At 37.5% G+C, this 14418-nt stretch overlaps 2 protein-coding genes and 1 long non-coding RNA gene across 3 annotated transcripts; 1 reads left to right on the top strand and 2 right to left on the bottom strand.

Annotated features, from left to right (window-relative positions):
- Positions 1–2069: 2069 nt before the first annotated feature.
- LOC125588884 lies at positions 2070–2920 on the bottom strand. Its single transcript, XR_007325095.1, has 3 exons — positions 2584–2920; positions 2368–2490; positions 2070–2135 (listed from the first exon to the last, which is right to left on the bottom strand). It is a non-coding gene; the product is annotated as an uncharacterized LOC125588884 (long non-coding RNA).
- A 3275-nt stretch (positions 2921–6195) lies between these two features.
- Positions 6196–7026, top strand: LOC125588432 (30 kDa salivary gland allergen Aed a 3-like). Its single transcript, XM_048759771.1, has 2 exons — positions 6196–6637; positions 6719–7026. The coding sequence occupies exons 1-2, from the start codon at positions 6196–6198 to the stop codon at positions 7024–7026; spliced, it is 750 nt and encodes a 249-aa protein (XP_048615728.1).
- A 1843-nt stretch (positions 7027–8869) lies between these two features.
- Positions 8870–13346, bottom strand: LOC125588883. The gene is made up of 2 exons (XM_048760815.1): positions 12920–13346; positions 8870–12366 (listed from the first exon to the last, which is right to left on the bottom strand). The coding sequence occupies exon 2, from the start codon at positions 11890–11892 to the stop codon at positions 9982–9984; it is 1911 nt and encodes a 636-aa protein (XP_048616772.1). The 5' UTR covers positions 11893–12366; positions 12920–13346; the 3' UTR covers positions 8870–9981.
- Between the last annotated feature and the right edge of the window lie 1072 nt (positions 13347–14418).

The raw sequence follows: 14418 nt of genomic DNA, 5'->3' as shown, positions 1-14418 counted from the left end.
GAGGAAGAAAATGAGTTGTGTTTTAAAAATAGCAGTACGGTTTGACTGTCCGAATCAAAGTCTCTTTTAGATTGGAGTAAATTTACTTGTTAAAAAAAAAGTAGTAGTTCAGTTACAAAAAAAAATAGCAATACAGTTGTGTTAATTTTGAGTGAATTATATGTCTTCCTAACCTTTTAGAGATGGAAGACTATAGTAGATTCCTTATACACAACTGTTCTATACTCTTCTAGGACTAATGTTTTTCCCTTGAAAACAAATAACAAATACAAAAATAAAAAAACAAACAAAAATTAAAAAAATACAAAACAAAACAAAACAGAAAACAAATATTTTGCAAATTGGATTATATTATTTATATTCTTTCCTTTTCCAAAGATCCACATTTAATATAAAAAATCTGTTTAAGAAATATATTTTTGCATCTCCAATTCATTAATTAATGATAAATTTTAAATTTCAAAAATACTAATTGTGTTTATTGAAATTATATTGGTTAAAAATTGTGAAAATTAGTTAATTACAAAAGAATAATACATTAATCAAAATGTAATATATTTTTTTAATATGTGTGAAAATTTAAAATTTATCCTTTTTTTTTGAATCAGATAGAATATAATTTATTAGGATGTTCGCCGAATAAGTAGCCACAAATAGAAGAGTAGAGCAAAAACAATTGTTTTGATAAATAAAAATCTTTAATTTTTAAAATCTCAATCTCATCCAACGCTATTCCATTTGATGTGGATCTCAATATTTAAAATAGTAACCTTATCTATAACTCGCACAGTCCATAAGGAAAAGTAAGAGTTATGTAAAACCAGTAAGACGGTACTAGTAGTTCAGGAAAGGTTTTGGAAATTAAGATGGGAACTTCCAATCAACAGCAATTAAAGTGCAACCAAAAGTAAAAAATTGTCATAGCAACATATGAAATAAATGTTCCAATGGTGACATAAAGCGGCAATTTAGTGAGTACGTGGAGGCAGGGAGGTCTCTTATTAGGTGCTACGCCTAGGACATTTGTCTTCCTTCTCTGCGTTCCTCTCCCTCTCCTTGGTTGATGAATTTGCCTCACCAGTAAATCTCCCAAGCTTCTTGAACCTTCGGTAGAGTTAGCAGCATCACTGACTGGAGAGAGGCGGTGATCCACATCTAGCGCCTGGCTTGGATTGTCCACTGTCGTTTTCCGAGGTGGAAGGAGCGCAGGACAAACAACTTTGGTGACTATGATGGTCTGCCTTTTGGATTTAAAATTTCAAGGGATAACTTTGACCCTGAACTTGTGTGACTGGCCGCTAGCATCAACCAAACATTGCGGAGTTGGAACCTCTTCCTCACCAACCAACTCTCCATTAGCCTGAGATATATAACTCACTAATACTATACGTGAGTTTGACTAGGTGGGGGGAGGTGAAGTTTAAGCACAATTTAAGATACCTCCCAAGTAATTGTCGAGTAAGTCAGAAGCTTGTCTTCTGGTACGTTCAGTGCCTGCATCTCCAAGGAGTACGAAGCTGGCTTTGTCACCACTGTCGTACACATATATCTCAGCACGGAACCTGTAATTATAACTGAAATGTTTTACCAAAAAAAACAGAGAGGAGTTGGTGAACTAAAAATACTTTGCAACATCAGAATAGTAGATTGAGGTTCGTCAGTGTAACTGTGTGAGTTACATTACTTCACAACCCCGGTAACATTCTCACATCAACGATGTTGGCCATACCACCCGGGATTTCTTTCGACATCGTCAACTGTCTCTGTGCAGTAGGAAAAAGCATTCAACATTTATTAGAGCAAAAAAAAAATTTAAGCAATTAGGGTGTAAGTATACTATTCAGGCGGGAGTAAAATGTGGCTGCACCTGAACGGATTCATTGTTGATGAAGGTGACTATCGCACCAATTGTGAGGGTTTCAATCTTCGTTATCTTCGATGTGTTCACCAGTTCAGACGCGTTAGGATGCACAGCTAGCCTACAACACGATATATTGTTCAGGTGGAAGGAAGACATTGGAAAGTTTTTAAAGCAGAAGCACGGACCAAGATAGATACTGAATGGGTCGGCTGACCTCGTTGTCAATGAATACTCTGGAATCTGGAGGAAGACATTGAGCTGAACCAGACCTTCCCTGTGAGTTTGGACATTGGGACGACATAGGAACAATCCAAAGGTTAGGACGGGAAAAATGACAGAAGCAGTGAAGTTGTAATGAGTGGCTAACAACTAAAAGCAATTACAGACAGCCGGGATAAACATGATATACTATTGAGCCCTTGCATTTGGTCATTCAATGGTGAGTGAGTAAATTAATATGGAAGCTTTACGAAGTTGGGTGGTAATATGGAATACAATTTGCTTACTCTTTAGGTTGTACGTGTACCAACAATCTCCTTCCCCGTGATCATGTCAAGGACTGGACGTTGCTGGAGATGATGCTCATCGATGAGTTTCATGTGCCCAATAAATCTAAAACATTAATGCACCTGATACAAAACGGGGAAGAGAGGTCAGAACTGTTGGGGAATATTAAACACAAACATGTTGCACTTATATTAAAATTAGGATATTCATCTTACTAAATAGATCCCTTTTAGGCCGCAACTCGCTTGAAAACATCATCTCCAATTCAACATACCACAGCTAGCAAGGATTAAAAACCATATTATCCATCCACCTCTTAAGTTTGACGAATATTTAAACATACCCTTGTCTTATAGTCTGAACCCTTGCAAATAAATACTCTCTCTGTTTCAAAATAATGTATATTCTAGAGTTTTCACACCTATTAAAAAAATACGTAAATTTTCACAATAAACACATTTTTCCGTGTTTAGTTATTTTCTATGATTTTTAACCAATCAAAGATCAGTAAATACAATTAATATCTTTAAAATTTACAATTTGCTATTATTACATGCATTGAAAAAGTAAAATATAGATCTTTTAGAAACAATTTTTTTTCTAAAACATAGATCATCCGAAACGGAGGGAGTATAAGATAAACAGTATAAAATATTTGGTATGAGTAAAAGCCTCAGTACAAAATGTTTCCTTTAGTTTTCCTTGCTACTTGCTAGCTGTGAATTCCAAGCCCCGATGACGGATCAAATTCTGGGAAGGGACAAAAGGGTTCAAAAAAATCTATTATGGACCCATGTGTATTTTTGTTTAAAATTTAAAAAAAAAAATCAAAAATAGGGGAAAAAGACTAAGTAACCAAGAAACTTCAACTTATTTACAAACCCAATCCCCGAAACCCATTAACCCAACCCGGCCCAACTTGAAAACCCTAAATTCCCAATTTCATCTTTCCCCACTCACGATTTCAAACTCTCTCTCCCATAACCACCACGATTTTAAACTCGCATCTCTAATCAAACTTAGATTCAAGCACAATCATCTCTAAACAACAATCTCCATCTCTAATTTCGTATCCAATTTCGTGTGTGCAATGTCTTCAAAAACTCGGGTCGCCAAGATGAAAGAAAAAGCGGAAGCGTCGGAGAAGAAGAAGAACGCCGACGTGAAAAGAAGAAAAGGAGCGGCAGCGAAAAGGAGAGCCGCCATTAAGAAAAAGAGAGAAGCGGCGAAGAGGAGTGAAACCACAGAGAAGAAGAGGAAGCGAGACAGTGGTCTGGACGGTGGGTCCTCGTCGAATCCAACCAAGAGGACTCGGAACCGTGTGAGAGAAACCGCAGCATCTCCACCGGAGCATCAAGGCGTTCATGCCCCCACACCAGCAGCAGAATTGCCTTCTCAGGGCGATAGCGAGGGTACACCACGCCCAGTGATTCCGAGTCAGCCACAAAAATCACCAACGCCAACTCATGCAGCGAGTGAGGCCGAGAATCAACAACAACCTCGAGTAACCTCAGGCTCTTCCACAAGGAGTCCTTCACATGTAGACGAGCAGAACGGTGAGGAGATTGGATCTAACAACAGAGATTTAAACGCACCCGAGGTTGCCGTTGATAATGACGCTCCAAGAACGGTAAACAAGTCAATTTAAAATGGTTTTAGAATTATTTATGATAGCATTGAACTAAGAAATATGTAGTAATTATATAAGTAGTGTAACTAGTACAACTAAAAGAATAAAACTAGTTCAACTGGTAATAATATGTTGTAAACAGAATCAATGGAACTAGTATAACTAGTACAACCACACTTCTTATAAATAATATAACTGGTACAACTATCAAAAGTATAATTAGTTTAACTAATACACCTGAGTATTGAATAACTAGTACAACTAAAAGAATGAAACTAGTTCAACTGGTAATAATATGTTGTAAAACAGAATCAATGGAAATAGTATAACTAGTACAACCACACTTCTTATAACTAATATAACTAGTATAACTATGAAAAGTATAATTAGTCTAACTAATACAACTGAGTATTGAATTACTAGTACAACTAAAAGAATGAAACTAGTTCAACAGGTAATAATATGTTGTAAACAGATTTAAGATAACTAGTAAAACCACTTTTTGTATAAGTAATATAACTGGTACAACTACGCTTCTTATACGTAGTCTTACTGGTATAACTAGAGAAGTATTTTGTATAACTATTTAATGAGATGGTGTTGTCGTTGTATAACTAGGGTTGCTGGTAGAACTAGTAATATTATTTTTCATTTAATTAGTGTAACTGGTACAACTAAGTGATTTTGTGATGTATAACTCAGTTATTTATTCAGTGTATTTTGTTTGTGTTTTTCAGGTTGAGAGGGATGATATGACCGTAGAAGCTGCCAGACCTGCTGGTTTTTTCTTCAAACCGAGCGACTATGGAAAGGGTTGCAAGCTCTCCTCAAGGTGCCATCAACACGATTTTCTGAAGACGATTAAAAAGTTAGAGGCCTCAGAGAAGAGTTGGTTTCAGGATCATCCTCAGTTCAAGCATATATTCCACATGGATTGTACCCCAACAAGAAAAGTGATGGGATTGTGGATGTTGCTACTTCGTACTATGCATACAGGAAAGGGTCGACAAGCTTGGTTTGGGGTAAACGGTGTTCCAATTAGATACTCCATCAGGGAACGTAGCCTCCTCTCTGGTTTATACTGCCATTCATATCCAGAAAACTATCCGAGCATAGGGAGCATGAAGTTTGCGAGAAAGTATTTTAAGGTAAAGAAGACAAAGGATGGGAAGGAAAAGGGTCTGCAAGTGACAGAAGCGGATGTCTTAGAGAAACTTCAGAAGATGAAGTTTGATGGTAGTGGCGATCGTCTGAGGATGGCGGTTCTTTACTTTTTGGCTAGAGTTTTAAGAGGAAGGTCAAAAGGAGGATACTTCATTGAGTATTTCATTCTCCAAGCAGCAGAAGATCTGGAGTTTTGCACCGAATTTCCATGGGGCCGTTACACATTTGATGATTGCATGAAGGAGATTTTTCATGTGAGGGATCAGTTTCGTGATGGGATCCCAGAGAAGGCACAGTGGGTATTTCCTGGGTTTATCAACCCTTTGGAGGTATATGAATTGTATTTTTCATAAGCATATTTGTTATAATATAACTAATGTGATTGTGTGAAATGATGTGCATATATTAGCATTTGAATGTATTCATGTCCTTAGAGATAGATTCAGAGAGCCTGTTCCAAACTGTCCTGATGGTTGTCCAAGAATGTGCAAATGGAAGTTCAAGAGGACCGGAACAACAGGATTTCCACTTGACATGATTTATCGGACGCTAGGAAACACAAAGGTAAAAGCTTATAATTTTTTAAAGTGTTGTTTATGTCATTTTCTTCAAGTTCATAGTTAATTAAATGTGTAATTTGTTGTTGGTCATATTTCAGGAGATTATCAGTATTTTGGAACCACAAGGATATGAAGCAGACCTTTTGTATGAAATAATGGATGAAGGGACTTATGAAGACTTGGAGCTGATAGATGATTCGGATACGCCAGACATAGCTGTTGACAGTTGGAACAAGATCCTACTAGAACCAGGGAGTAATATTTCCTGGCCGGATCTATTCAAGATGGATGTGAGAACCCGAGAGCAACAAGAGCAAGCAGAAGGCGAGGCAGGGGGCTAGGCAGGGGGCGAGGCAGGAGGCGAGGCAGGAGTTGAGGCAGGGGGCGAGACAAGAGGCGAGGCAGGGGGCGAGGCAGGGGGCGAGGCAGGTCGTGAAAGCTTAAGAGAATTAGAGTTGAAGTTGAACAAAAGAATGGACGATGGATTTGCATTGAGAGACGAAACAATTCGTCTTCTAGCAGCAAGAGTGAAGGAGTTGGAACAAGACAAGATTCAGAGAGAAAGTTGGCCATTCCAGTTTGGTGAAGCTGAAACCGGATATGCTTCCGGAGGGAGAAGAAGAGATAAGGATGGTGATGAAGAGGCTGAGATGCATGGTGATAAGGAGGGTGATGAAGAGACTGAGATGCATGGTGATAATGAGGGTGATGAAGAGACTGAGAAGCATGGTGATAATGAGGGTGATGAAGAGGCTGAGAAGCAGGGCTTGGATGATTATAAGGGTGATAAGGAGGGCGAGGACAATGGTGACAAGGATGGTGATGCGGCAGAGGCTGAGAAGGATGGTGATGAGGAAGAGGCTGAGAAAGATGGTGAGAAACAGATCGAGGCAGAGGCTGAGAAGTTGATGCAAGGTAAGTCATGATAACATATAAGTTCAAATTATATTTTAAATGATGATGATCTAAGTCAGGATGTATTTTTGTTCAATGTAGATACTGAAGAGAGATTTGATGATGATGGAGATGAGCAATCTACACTTCAAATTATGGCAGACACTGCAGAGAGATTTGAGAAGGCTGCTGCGGAAAAAGCTGCTGCGGATAAGACAAATGAGGTTGTAGATGATGATGATGCTTTGGAGAAGGAACGTGAGGTTGGAGTTGATGTTGCTTTAGAGGAGGCAGCTTCGGTTGGAGTTGATGATGCTTTAGAGGAGGCAGCTTCGGTTGGAGTTGATGAGATGCCAAAGAGGGTGTCCAAGCGTTCTCATTTGTTGAGGTCTCCTTTTACGCCAAACTGATTTGTGGAAGTGCTAAACTATGTTGTTGTTTTTGGAACCTGTTTGTGTTTGTTTTAAAGCCTAAATCCAAACTTGTATGTGTGTGTTTTAAAACCTAAAACTTGTATGTGTGTGTTTTAAAACTTAAAACTTGTATGTGTGTGTGTTTTAAAACCTAAATCCAAACTTGTATGTGTGTAATTGATTTGGTGGTTGAATAGGTTGCATTTACAGGTGGGAAACTAGAACAAGTAAAACTGCATCAACTATGCCCAAAAATATAAAATTAGTACAACTAGAAAAACTAGTTAACTAGTGTTGAATTAAAACATGTAGGACTTATCTGGGAATCCACTTATCTGAAACACATTATGCACACAAAATTGTATTATTTATTTAGTTATACTGGTTTCTACAAAGTTGTACTAGTTTATTAGTTACTAGGGGAGTGTCCGCGCTTCGCGCGGAATATTGTTTTATTGTTGTTAAAATTATGATTTTTTGGATAATGTAATTATGTGATCACTTTTATTTGTTAAGAATGTTATTTGGTGTTTTTATTGTGTTATGTAGTAGTAATAGTGATATGTTAATATATTTTGTCTTTGTTTTTTTAATAATGTGTTTTGTCTGTATAGTATTTGTTAGCAGTGAAGTGAGCCTCTAATATAAAAATATATTGAATTTCAATAACTTTGCGTTTATGCATTTGTTGATTCTAAGATTTACGGTTTCAGCGTCAAAATTTTCTTTTAATTTTTTTTATATTTTTGAACATTATAACTTTCAAGATGTTTTCGTTTTTTCCCATATTTTTACATTGAGCCTTCAATATCTATGTATTTTCTTTACGTTTCTGGTATGCGGTGTTTCTCATCATCACCAAAAAAGACTCACCTCATGCTCTTGTTCTTTATCGCCTTCTTCACCTTGAGATTTCTGGTATTTATTGTAGATCGGGTTTAGGAGTTCCCAGTTGTGCGGTTGTTTCTCGCATCATTTTAGGCTACTCCATGCAATATTGGATGCTCCTCTTCTTCCTTAGATTTTAGCTGATGTTAGGAACTGCATCTCTTTGGGTTGGGTCAGAGTTTAGTCGTCTTTGAAGTTGTTTTCCTCGTCGTCGGCTTACCATTGTTACTCCCCCCTCGTCTTGGTTTTCAAGATATGGTTTTTGGTGATCTGACTTCTATAGCTCGAGGACGGCTCCACGATTTGATGATTTCGTTTTGTCTACCCTTCCAGCTATGTTCTTTCATCTCGTTGCAGCTTTCAACCTTGCTTGCGTCTCTGTGACTCTCTCTCTCTTTCGCCATGTTTGCCACTCTAGGTTTGGATAGTGTTCTCCTCCGAGTATGCTCTGTAGATTTGGAAGATTGTTTCTGGTCTCAAGTCTGGACTCATGTTTCTCGGGGGTTGGCTTCATTTCTCCCTCACTCATGTTGTTCTCTTCTTCCCTTAGTATAAATGTGTGATATTAGACTCTTGGAGCTTTGGTCCCTTCTATCCAGAATTTTGTGGTTCTTCCCCGGCATAGGCGTCTTGTTTGTGCTTGTTTAGTTTGTGAGATGCTTCTTACCTCTTAGCTGGTGGTTGTGCTTATCGTTTGTTATGTATGTCTCTTCCTGCTTCGTGGTGATTTTGGCCTTCTGTTGATTATTCTTACTCTAATCCGCTTTCTTGGTTCTTTGCATTGGTCCTTGATCACGCTCATTTGTGTTCGAGGGATTGCTTTATCTGAAGATTATATTTCTACATTTTACCTACTTTTGATTGTTCTGGCCAAGATACTCTATGATAAAGTGGGGTAAGTTAGTTTTCGTTCTTGATCGCCTTTGAGCTCTGGACCTTTATTGAGTTAGTGTTTCTTTGGCTTTTTTTTTCTCTGGGATTATGGTGGTTTTATGTTTAAATTATGTGTTCTGCTTTAGTTTGGTTAATATGAAGATAAATAGATAGTTGTAAATGAAATAATAGAAAATAGTAAAAAATAATAAAATAACGAAAGTTTATGTTATTTTTAGCTGCAAATAAATTAAATATTTAAAGTACATTTATATTTTTTACTTATTTCTTTATTCGTTTTGCAATTTTTTGAACAATAAAATAGATTAAAATATATTAGCAAAATTCAAATGATGATGGTTAGTGTGAGAAGGATTAGATAATGTATAATTAGAAAATAGTGAACCAAATTGCAATAATCTAAAAGAAGAAGGATCTAAAATGTAAAAAGACAAAAAGATGACACGTGGCAGCAAACCCCCCTGCCACTTGTCGGAAGAAGGGAAAAAGTCTACTTTATATATAAAAATACTGTCCTGGACAAAGTTGTACTAGTTATTCAGTTATACTAGTTTGTACAGAGTTGTACTTTGGCAGTGAAACCTGAAAATATTAGTTGTACCAAAGAAAAAATACCATTATCTAAGTTGTACCATTTATTTATGTTTACATTTGTTTGCCCAGATACAATGAAAGCATCAGTATTGTTAAAATACTTGTCACGTATGTTTTACAAAAAATATGTGGACAAACAAGTAAACAAACCTTAAAAGTATAAGGTAGATCAAGCAAACTTTTGTGATGGAGTTAGAAATCCAAAAAAAAAAAAATCCAATACAAAACACAAAGAAACCTATCCAAACACTTAAAAATTAGACTATTTGATTGTTTTATAAATAGGAAAAGCCCAAAAGAATATTTAAATTTCAGAACATGCATAGTTGTACTAGTTATACTAGTAGAACCTATTTTAGTAAACTAGACATAGTTGTACTAGTTATACCAGTAGAACTTATTTTAGTTTTACTAGTTGTACCAGTATGACAACACATAAATATGAGTGTTTTGTTTATGAAGTTTTACCTGATTGAAACAACACAACGCATAAATAAATTCTACAACACATAAATATGTTCCACAACACATAAGCAAGTTCCATAACAAGTTAACAAGTAAGACTCATTCATCATTTCATTCGTTGTCACCTCCCTCGTCCCCATTTCCCTTGCTACCACTGCTGTCACTGCTGTCACTACCACCGCTATTGCTATCACTGCCACTGCAATCACTGCCACTGCAATCACTGCCACTTTCTTCGTTTTCACCAATCAATGGTGGAAACTTCTTCTTTCTCTTCCTCCGATATTCTCCGGCAGACGGGAATCTAGTAAGTTGTAGTCTTCCTTTTTTTTTCTCCACATACGGAGGGAAGACAACCTGAGATCGGATTTCCTCAGGAATTTCAGAACTTTCCCATGTTGAATGATGAGGCATTGGATATATTGTCCTGTAATATGCCAAAGTCCACTGCTCCATCCAGTAATACCTAAAACAATAATGTTCATTCATTTCTCCACGCGCCATGATGGCAGCAAGTGCATGCACACAAGGATACCGATCAATATCAAAATACCTACAATAGCATGTTCTGTTGCTCAAATCAACCAAATAACCATGACCATCCTCGCCAAGCACATTGTAGTGACCTTCAAATGTATTTAGCTCGGTCACCTTCAGCTTTTTAGCCGTAGGATATATGTGATGCAATATCCCATGTACATGTGGGATTAGTATCTGCCTCTCTGGTACGCGTAGAGATAATAGACGGTATTTGTTGAACCATTTCGTTATCTTTTCCACGATCACATCAAGCATTGGCAACAACGCATATTTCCTTGGTTCCTTCAAAACACCATTGATAGATTCAACAGTGTTGGTTGTGTCTATGTTGTACCTTTCTCCCGGAAATTTACATCTTGCCCATTTTGTCTCATGAACACTGTCATCTAGATACTCGGCCGCTTGAGGATACATTTTCCTGAAATCGTTGTAGCATTTTCTGAACTCCACCTCACTGTAAATACCAGCAATATCTCTAAATTTTTTGGCAACCCCTTTCTTGTTAACATTGCTGCAAGCTCCGCTGACATTATTAGACAAGTGATAATTGCAATATCCATGGATCGCCAATGGGTATACCTCGTGTACTTTCTTGATGATGCTTTGGTTTCTATCAGTACAAAATACAAGTTGAGGATCATCTGGTATCAAAGTTTTTAATATAGTTAAAAACCACTCCCAACTTGCATTTTTCTCACCATCTACTACCGCAAAAGCAAGGGGATAATGATGATGATCTGGATCCTGAGCAGTGGCAATGAGAAGCACTCCTTTGTACACACCCTTCAGGTGAGTTCCATCCATTATTATCACTTGCCTCATCGCCTTGAACCCTTCGATGCAAGCTCCGAGCGCAAAGAACATATACTTAAACTGGTTCTTCTCATCCACTTCTAATCGTGTAATGGTATCAGGATTCATCTTTTGTAGCATGTGCAAGTAAGATGGCAGCCTAGCAAAACTCTCCTCCGGGTTGCCACGCAAATCACTCAAAGATTTATTTTTCCCTCTCAAAGCCGTAGAATATGAAACCTTAACACCCAGTCTGTTCTGCACCAAATCTATGAGAGTCTTTGGATCCGGAGTCTTGTATTTGCCGGGATAATCAGAGTGCACCACTGATGCGACCAAGCTTGGCGTGCCTCTTTTCTTCTTCTTCATGACACTTGCATCTCCACGAGAGCACGTATGCATCTTTCTATACGTTCTGATAGAGAAAAAATCAGAGTTCTTCAGCTTTGCAGCTCGTAAATACCATCTGCATCCAGCCCCACGACATTTCAATATGTAAACCCGAGGATTCGAATTCTTTATATCAACCTGAAAACAATTGGAATGCACACCTTTGTCCACTAAATCCCTCACTTCTTCTCTAGTCGCAAATTCTTGATGAAAACTAATATCAATGCCATCATCCCACTCTGAATTGACAACAGGAGGTTCAACTGCTGTAACAGCCGGCAACTCCTCCCTATCATCCATTTCATCACCCTCTTCACTAATTTTCTCATGCTCAAACTCATCCTCCTAAATATGAGGAACAATTTCCAACTCTCCAACTCCAACCATGCCATCATTAGCTCTGGCATCACTCAGATTTTCCTCATTCATAGAAAACATCTCGTTGCTCTGATTTTCTGCGACGATTTCCTTAAGCTCCACACGCAAGACACTACATCGGTTTTTCTTATCTACCTTCATTAAATATCCTAAAACATCTTCATCATCCAAGATATAACAAGGCCTCTTATTATTAAATACCAGCGGAAAGTAACTCAACTCAAGCTTCGTCTCAACTACATCGATCTTCATTTTCTTGGCTACTCTATCAACCAACTGAGAATAAGTAATCTCCTCATATCTTCCTTTCATCACTAGTGTAGAAATATGTTGCTCTTCACCATGTTCAAAATGTATCACCACAGACCCATTACTATCCATAGTTCCTGAAAATGACTAAAAACCAACATTATCATTTATTAGTTAGTTCTATTATACTAATATTATCAATTAGACTAGTTTACATGTAATAGTAGTTATCAGTTATACTAGTAAGACCAGTTATACTATGTCAACTTTGCACATGACTACTATAAATTATACGAGTGGTACCAATACTATCTATTCAATGCGTTACTCCAAGTTTTACCAGGTTTACTAGTGGTATGTTTCAGATGAACAATATCAGTAATACTAGTTCTGCCAGTTTTACTACTTTCCATTTTACTAGAGTTGTACCTAGTTGTACCTATTGTACCATAGACAAAAACGATTTATTCTACAATATCATGCTTCATACTTTAACCAAATTATATAAAACTTTATAATCTGACTCATATGGTTAACACACAGTTTATATGACTAAACTGAAACAAACAACAATAAAGAGAGAGAGAGAGAGAGAGAGAGAGAGAGAGAGAGAGAGAGAGAGAGAGAGAGAGAGAGAGAGAGAGAGAGAGAGAGAGAGAGAGAGAGAGAAACATAAGAGAGAGAGAAGGAGAGAGTTTACACTTATCAACCGATTTCAGAACTAAGGACGACGTACATGACCTGTTTCACGGTGTCCTAACCTGTCGAAAATCCCCAAGAAACAGAGTTGAAGGTTTGTGGATGAAAAGTTGAAGAAGAAAGCTTTTGTTGGTGAGGAGAATGAATTTCCGTGGTAGTTGAGTATGGTTGTAGGAGAAATGAAGAAGAAGAAAAAGGATTAATGCATCTGTGGGACCCAGGCGAGAGAGAAGAGTTTGGATGTGAGATCCGAAGGCCAGGATTAAAACAAAGACAGAAGATCCAACGGCTTAAGGGAAAGTTTCATTAATGGCATTCTTGTAAATATTGATCTCTTTTCTTCTAATGATCCGACGGCTCACGTTATATCCCATAGAATTCTGATCCAAGGGTTCATATTGATTTCATTAATGGTGCAAATTGTCATTAACCACTTCCTTGTCCTATGGGCCAGATTTTTTTTCATATTTTTGTCCCATAGTAGATTAAAGTCCCCGATGACTCTGTGACTTTCTTAAATGTGTCTCATGCCGGACAACTAAATGAATCAATTTCCAGATATTTTCAGATAAACTGCACAATACTGTAAACAAAACGTCAATATGAAAAAAAAAAAAAACAGAATCACAGGGCTGTAACAATCCATATAATAACACAATTGAAATATTTTAGAATATAAAATCTGGGATCAAGATGCTGAGGTGATTTTAGACTGGAATCTTGAAAGATTCAAACCTGAAAACACGCCGTGTATGAGCTTGTGTTGCTTCTCTAGCTCAAACCACAATTCATAAGTTGAGAAGCGGCTGCAGTCGGACTAAGAAATTAAAATGCAACAAAGAAAAGGAGAAATATCACCTAGAAATTGGCTAGACGTGGCTTGCCTTGTACGTTCATCATCATAAGTGTCTTTATCATCTTAACAATCTCTTTCTCTGTTCCACTGAAACACTGCAACGCTTCTCCTTCAATCTTTAGCTGTCTGCAACAACTCTCGTTAGCTTCTCGATAAGTACTGACGGCTGCTCGCGCCTTCTTGAGTTTAACATCCGACGACTCAGATTCATCAAGGCTTAACGTCGTGGAGCTTGGATCTACACCAGGGATCGTCAGAATCACGCCTGCTGAGTCACGATCCACATATTCGTGATATTATATTGCAAGAGATTTGAGGATGCAAAAGGTCGCCTTAGATTAATCCAATTGAAGATTATGGTGAGATGAGAGGATGAAAGAGAAATTGAACTTTAGTACAAAGGCATTGTAAAGTTATTTAAAGCTCGAGATCAAAACTCCTTGGATCCCAAACGAAAGTTAGCATTAGTGGTTTTTGGGAAGAGAGATCGATTTCGCTTGCAAATGTAATTAGTTAATTCGTGTTTGTTACCTGAGATGAGATGGCATGTTCAAATGATTTTATTGGCTGGAATTTCTGTGCTTATGTGGACACTTTCTCCTTTGAGAGTTAAGAACTTTTAGTATTGTAAGATCACTTTAGTG

Source organism: Brassica napus, chromosome C6 (assembly GCF_020379485.1).
Source record: "Brassica napus cultivar Da-Ae chromosome C6, Da-Ae, whole genome shotgun sequence".
NCBI lineage: Eukaryota > Viridiplantae > Streptophyta > Magnoliopsida > Brassicales > Brassicaceae > Brassica > Brassica napus.
The sequence above is the reverse complement of the archived record's forward strand: the minus strand, read 5'-3'. Positions and strand labels throughout refer to the sequence as shown.